Genomic DNA, 7,701 nt, shown 5'->3' on the forward strand with positions numbered 1-7,701 from the left:
CCGACGTCCAGATGAATCCTACACCAATTTGAGAATAGGTGCTCTGATGATTCCCTGATCCAACTGGAATAAGGCTCACAGAAAGCATGAACTTTAACCCTTACCTAATTTTTCATCAAAGAAATGTTTGGAGATTTTGGCTTTGTACTCTAACTCATTACAGTCTTCTTCCGGAGAAGTCATGACGATGTATGTCCAGTTTTTGGTGTACTATTGTGTTTCTTATTACTATATAATAGAGATGCAACGATACACAGACTTTACGACACAAAACGTAATGCTGTTTTTTTGTGTTAGTATAATATGTTTTTGATACAGAATTAGAAAAGAATGCTAATATAACTTTCTCATTTCTTTATTTCTATATTTATTTTCTGATAATTCCCAAAATGTTTTTCCCCCAAACAGACAACAGTGATGAAGAGATAACTGGTACGTCATTTTCTTAGAAGACATAAAATAAATAAAAATTATGTAAACAAAAGGGCAAGATATATATTGCATGCTGCACATGGGTGTTTGGCAAACAGGTATGTTATTATGGCTCATAATAATAAAAATAAAACAAATATGTGGACTATAATGCTACATCTCAAAATCAAGTTCATTTACAATCAGATGTTGTGTTTCTATATAAATTATGCCTTTTACCTTCAGTCTGAAATGAGTGCGATGGGGGACTTTGTTACATGGCTCAACCACTGCAAGCAAACTGCAGATTCCAGGACTCCCTACAACTGAGTAGCTATTTAGAAGCTAAAAGCATCCCTGCAGACCCATTCAGACTCTGCACTTAGCGTCTGTTTGAATCCTATGTGGAGAGGTAGCTGCTGCTTTCTCCTGATTCTGGTAACTGACACATTTGGGTGAGTCCTTACAAATAAGTTAGCATACTTGAGCTATTAGCACAGATATTTGATACTCACACAATGTCAGCACACTGTCACTATTCGATCTACCACTGTTTGCCCATCACTGTTGCACTCAAATGGGAAATCGAAATGATAGGAGGAGGTAGACGCAAAGAAAACTTTGCTTCTCCCAGGTCAAGCTTGCTTCCTGCTCACCATTTCAAACAGCCTGGCTAATCAACCCAGATAGACAAAGCTGAAGTTAGTTTCTTATTCGCCAGCTTCTTTTTTTTCTCATGTTTCTGATTGTAACTGTTGCACCATTTAAGGTAAATCAGAAATGTAGGATTAGAAACTGTTGGATTACAAATCATCAACTTCATCCAAGATAACCTAGCTAAAACATTTTTTTTCTGGTTTTGAGAGCTGTGTGGTGCAGTATTTTTTTATATTCATGGTAAAAATTTAAGGAATATCATTGGTTGTGTTAGATAGAGCTATAGAAATTCACGACATCACTTATTTTATAACATGAAATCTAACTGTATTTAATACAGTGCGTATTGTCTCGCAACCCCCCTATCTATTCTATTCTAAAAACAATATTCAGAATATTAACATGCGTATCGTGACACCCCCTACTACATGAAGAAGCACAGTGTTGCCTTTGTTGTTGGATACACTGTGATAGTATCTGAATGAATGTGCAGAAACATTCAGAACAGAATTTGGATCGATAAACATGTATTATCAGGGTTGAGACGGTAGGCAAATTTGAAAAATCAATTGATTAGGACAAAATGAACTTCATTAAGAACTCAGGTATTACTTTATAAGTGTGGTGGACGTCTATGTCTGTGTACAAGTGTGAATCTTCTGTCATCAGTTACCATGAGATTCTGTGTAACTGAAGACAAATTCCTTGTATGTGCAAACATACTTGGCCAATAAAGCCTGAATCTGATTTATTGTAAAAAATTGTTGTGTGTCAAAAGACCTCACATCAACTAAACTAAATTAATAAAAAATGAAAGCCATCATGTCTGATAGTGTGTAGCAGTGCACCAGTGTGACATTCACTCACACTGCGGCTCACAGGACAATTCACTGCTGTGTGTGTGAAGGATTGGAGCACAGAACACTCATGCATATGAAATATATATGCATGAAAACATGAAATAAAAAAAAGCCCTGCTAAATTCTGCCTATTGATTCCATGGCTGTTGCTGATACTTATTGATCAATTAATAAGTAATCCCAGCCCCGCTTATTATTGATTTGTTTTATCAAAGTAACAAAAAGTGATTGAAGTGTGAGTCCTATTCATATGCTTGCTTGCTGAGAATGATAGTTTGTGATGTAAACAAAATAAAGATCTATACATTTTTGGGTTTGTGAAGTCAAGATAATTACATATAAAAAGAAGTGCAAAAGAAGTGCAACAAGAGCATTGGGAAATAACCTTATTAAAGAAGAATAGTACAATAAAGGCAGAAGTGCATGCTTTTTTGCTTCAGCATTAAAGGGTTAATTGTCGTTTGACAGACTTTTTTCAGCTGTTTATGTGCGGTAAAGATTTTGCATTGCAACCTTACAGAAGCCCTCTGATTCATTAGGCTGAACATTCTTCTTGTGTTTTTTTACTGTGCCAGTTAATGACCTTGCCTTTGATGCTGCTTTCCTAATAGCAGAGTCTGGATATGGATTTTTAAAAGGTATTTGAACATTACTGTGTATGCGCACACAGAGATGAACCTTCTGACACACAGACACACACATGCACATTCAAAGATGCTTGGATCTCTCTCAGCAACCGAAAGCATGACTTTCACTGTTGGGATAATTAGCTGTTTAATTAAGATCAGCATTGCTTGCACACTCTCTAAGAGTGATCACAGAAACACACAGATGCACACATAGGTTAAACATAGGGAGCGAGCCACAGATGAGGACTGGAGTCAGCAACTTGGACTTGAGTCCCATGTTGGCTGACTCACGACTTGATACTCACTATAAGAACTAGCTATCGTAGCTAAAATTGTAAACTAATCTTGCGTTACAGATCTCATTCCTTGAAAAACTCACTAAAACTGCAGACTGACCCACTGTTTCAAGTTGTTTAGCCTCTTTCCTTTAAATACCACATTTACTTTTTGTATTACTTCAGTTCTGTTCTTAAATTTGTTTTTCCTATAATGAAAGGCTTGTTATTTGAAGTTGTATTGAAACTGACAGGTTTTTAGTGGGGGCTAACTTCTGTACAATACATTTCTTGCTGCTACTAGCAAAACTAACCTCACATTAACTAAAAAACTAACCTCTACTAGAGACTCGAGACTCAACTTGCATTTGCACCTAGTGACTCGAGACTCAACTCAGACTTGCATGCCAGAGACTCAAGACAGGCAGCCAAAATACTCAAGACTTGACTTGGGCTCTCAAGTCGACAGTCTTGACACAGACTCTCACGGCAGACTCAAGGCTCAATGTGGACTCATGCATCAGAGACTCGAGACTCAACTGGGACTCGCACAGCAGAGACGGGAGACTTGTCTTTGGCTGGCCTAGCACATACTCGAGACTTGACTCGGACTTGCATGCCAGACACTCGAGACTTGACTCGCACTTGCATGCTGAAGCTGTGAGACTCGACTGAGTCTCACACGCTGAAGACTCAAGACCTGACTCAGACTTACACACTCGACCTTGACACTCGACTTGGACTCGGAGACCAGAGACTCGTGACTTGACTCGGACTCGCACACCTGAGACTTAAGACTTGCCTTGGACTCGCATGCCAGAGACTTGAGACTTAAGTCGGACCCGCGCAATGGATACCCGAGGCTTGAGTCAGGCTTGCACGCCAGAGACTCGAGACTTGACTTGCATTTGCAAACCAGGGATGTGAGACTCGACTTGGTCTCACACACCAAATACTCAAGACTCAACTCAGACACCAGCTTGCACACCAGAGCCTCTAGACTTGACTCAGACACCCAAAACTCGAGGCTTGACTTGGACTTGCATGCAAGAGACTCGAGACTTGTCTCAGACTTGCACACCAGAGATTGGCATGAATCGACTTGTGAACACAAGTCCAAAGTGGTCCAAAAAGAGAGTACATTTAATGACGCTACATAATGAAAGTCTATACACATAAAGGATGCTGCTTTGACAGTCATTGTCAGCACCTCAGCAGCCCTATATCATTACAGTCATTGTTGATATAGCTGTGGAGTGCATATGTATGTGTGTGCATCTGAGTGCACACATTCACTTGCAGTGCTTTGCACCTGTCTCTATAATCAGCCCCAGCACAATTAGCAGCCAGGCGGAGAGGTGATTATAGCCACCCGTGCCTTTAATAGAGATTAAACATCACTATAAAGCCTTTCATATGTCTGTCAGCAGATGGATCTTGAGTTATAGTGTGTGTGTGAGAGAGAGTGTGATTTTTTTTTCCTTCAGCTCTAAGGTTTCGTTAAACTCATTGAGACATGGTTTTTGACAGCTTTAATTATCTCCACTTCTTTGTGTGGTGTGGCGGTCTTTTTTACAGGCCCAAGGTGATCAACAATGAATGTGTTGAGGATTATACTTTTCACTGCACCGTTGTACTACTGCATGAGCTAACCGACAATTATTACTGTCTTATTAGAATCTTGGAATAAGACACTGAATGTTAGATATATCCATATTCTTGTAAGGCAGGCTATTGTGTATATGTGAAAATGTATCCATGTGTCTTTCTTTCTGTAAATACAGAGAAGCATTACTCATTTTATTACGATAATGCTAATGCTGATATTGATAGAAAAGCTTTTATAAAATGGAGCATTTGGCACTACATCTACCTGTAGTAGCGTTACAGACAACTACAGCTAGGTTTAGGAATGTGCACGGGAGTACTCAGGTTTAGGGATGTGCATGGGAGTACTCAGTTAACCAGTTAGCCGATGCCAATATCCAGTATTTTTCATGTACATACAATACTATGCAAATGTCAGAGACCACCCTTCATTTTTTATGTCCAGTCAAAACAGCCATTATATACAAGTTATTCATTTTTTCAGCATCAGGAAAACAAAGCAGAACACATTTGTTTATGCAGAAAATTACACACAAGTCCCAACAACTAAATTAAATATATTTTCTTCAGCATTTGGTGTGTTTGCCCTTTGCCTTTAGTTTTATCTGCAGGGATACTTTTCAGTCATGTTGGTTGCATTTAATGCTTCTCACGATCCAAGTAATCCCAAACATGTTCAATGATGTCGAGGTCTGAACGCTGGGCTGGCCAGTCTGTTGTTCTGCAAATTTTCTTTTTTTTGTCTCTTTCCTTTTGTCAGTAACAGCTTCTTGACAGCTACACATCCTTTCAGACTCATAGTGTTGAGGTTTCTTTTCAGAGAGGAAGAATGGACATAAACAGCTGTGAATTGTTTCAGATTTGAAGAAAGTGATTTTCTCCAATCTGTCAAAGATAAAAGCTTTAAGTACTGTTTATCTGACGGTGATTTTGGTGGTCAGGTCTTGCATGGTTGTTAGGAGTCCTGTTTTCTCCACATCTTTTGGTAATTTTTTTGTACTCTAGATTTGGAAGCTCTTTTTGTCAGGATCAGCGTTACAGCAAAAGGTGTCAACAAAGTGTTATGCTTTTCTGGAGTACAAAAAATCATCATTAAACATTGGTTCAAAATATTGGTCAAATCGGATCATCTGTCCGATGCTGAAACATTATTTAAGTAATTATCTGCCGATACCGGTATGATTTTGATGGCATCAGGCATCCCTACTTTTCATAGAGGTGTATGAGTATATATGTATATGCGGTAGGCTAATGTTGTCCTCTTGCTGTCAGATGTAGCAAGCCTTCCTGGAGAGGTTGAGGAGGATTTGCCGGTCTACACACCCTCTTTCTGTCATTACACACTGCTGGAACTCTCCTCTACTGCTCTACACAGGGCACACACTCCCCAGACCACTGCTGAGTGCCAGGTACACACAGACACACACACACACTCAGACAATCACACTCTTTTCCCAGTGCTCCATTTCTTTGTCTCTAAATTTCCCTTCACACATACTTTTCACTACATTACTCACTCTGGGGCCTAACTCAATTCAGTAATGGGCTTTCATCAGACACTAAATAGAACAGAAGTGAAATAGCAATTTAACTAAATTGATTCAAACTGCTAGGATTAGGTGTAAACAATGTAATTTGGTTAATTGCATAAACACACAGTGAAATTAGAGTAAAGCTTTTGATTCGTGTGTCGAATATGAAGGGCTATCTTTGTCTTCCCAGAGTGAAACTGAAGAAGTTCTGCCTTTCAGTCTGGATGACACCTTCGACTATGACAATGTAGTGCTGTCTCACAAACATCCCACCCAACACAGCACCAGTGGATCCTCTTGACCCGTAAGTGACCACAGTCGAACTTAGGACAACTAAGGAAATGGAGCAGCTGTGTATCTGCCAAATAAACAGCTCATAAAAAAGCTGGAGTCATTATGTTATGTACAGTGTGTGGTAGAAGAGAACACGTTGTGCTGTGTTTTTGAGCATTCGCTGAACTGTGGTGTATTTTTCCTCAGTGTTTTTTTTTTAAAGACTGCAACTGTTCAGCCCATAAACAGCAATAATGGTGGTTTGATATTGTGCTGCTCTAATCGGCGTGTAAGCGCAGGGCATTTCCTCCAAAAAAGCCATCTACGCATAAAGAGGCCCGTGGCACTGCAGCCAGTTAGGGTTCAAAACCAGCATTACTGTTTTTTGCATGCGAGAATCTGTGGCTTGCCGCTTTTTTGGGTATCCCACTGAGAACACTCTTGGGAGAGCAATTAAGTTCTTGTCGTTACAAGCTGCATCGCACTGTGCTTTATTCACTGGAACAAAACGCTTCAAGACTTTTTTTGTTTCCTCTTTGTGAACATTTGAAAACCTGAATAAAAGCCCTGTATTTTAGTCTGACCAAGCTCTGCCCTTTTGTTCATGGTTTTGCTTTTTATTCTGACATTTTACAAAAAAACTAAAAGTGTCTGTTATTGAGTACTATGAGTTATTTCACACTGTGCATTCTGTAATTTTTCCCCCTCCTTACATACATGGCTGCCAGCTGGCTGCACTTCCTTTTTTTTCCTTTAACCTTTTTCACAAATTTGTAAGAGTCCTGTTGTCACAGGGGATGCCAGGAATTCAAGCAAGGTAGCTGAACCACGACTGTTCATTTACCTCTCTAAAACATTAAGAAGATTGTGTGCATATTTCAGCTGGCTGCTCTGTCTGCGGCCATGCATTTTTAATGCCCTTTCCCGTCATCTCACATTTAATTGGTGGGTGGAAGGGCTGGAACAAGCCAGAAAGAAACGAGACCTTTTCAGTGTACAGAGACGCACTGTTACGCAATTTGAAAACGGACATGTTAGTGAAAAACAGAGAACACTCAACGTAGTTGTATTTGGTGTGAATGATTGCAAGAAAGTTTGCAGTGTAGTGCAAAACTGCAACATGGTCTTTTTATTAAATTGCACATTTACAAAATATGTCTGAAAGAATTCCATGTATGCTAATTGGCCATTTTCTGTAACATGATTTCTTGTTGCTAAGTGATGAGAGCAGACTGTGTATGTATGTGCGTGTTCACATTTGACAGTTCCAACGTGCATTAAGGGGGTCCCAGCAGGTGGAAGCGGTCGCTGTTTGCCAGGTGGGCAACCTCAGTGTGCTCTGTTAGCCCATGTGTGTCATAACCACGGCTTTTCAGTTAGAGCAGCTCCTGAGAGAGAGAGATGGAGAGCGAGATAAAGAGGGCAACCCCTTTCTTCCTCTGCATTCTAAGACTGA

The 7,701-nt window shown here is 39.8% G+C and overlaps 1 protein-coding gene across 4 annotated transcripts in view; it reads left to right on the forward strand.

Moving 5' to 3' along the window:
- Nucleotides 1-6,822, forward strand: part of LOC118811589 (intraflagellar transport associated protein) — a 20,966-nt gene extending 14,144 nt beyond the window's left edge. For 3 of the 4 annotated variants that reach the window (XM_036575907.1, XM_036575906.1, XM_036575904.1), the window contains 3 exons: nucleotides 409-432; nucleotides 5,713-5,849; nucleotides 6,163-6,822. In XM_036575907.1, coding sequence (XP_036431800.1) covers nucleotides 409-432; nucleotides 5,713-5,849; nucleotides 6,163-6,273 — 272 coding nt within the window. In that variant the 3' untranslated portion in view covers nucleotides 6,274-6,822. The remainder of the gene's footprint in view (nucleotides 1-408; nucleotides 433-5,712; nucleotides 5,850-6,162) is intronic. The other variant, XM_036575905.1, reaches the window with a different exon arrangement.
- The last annotated feature ends 879 nt before the right edge of the window (nucleotides 6,823-7,701 follow it).

Source organism: Colossoma macropomum, unplaced genomic scaffold, assembly GCF_904425465.1.
Source record: "Colossoma macropomum unplaced genomic scaffold, Colossoma_macropomum, whole genome shotgun sequence".
Taxonomy (NCBI): domain Eukaryota; kingdom Metazoa; phylum Chordata; class Actinopteri; order Characiformes; family Serrasalmidae; genus Colossoma; species Colossoma macropomum.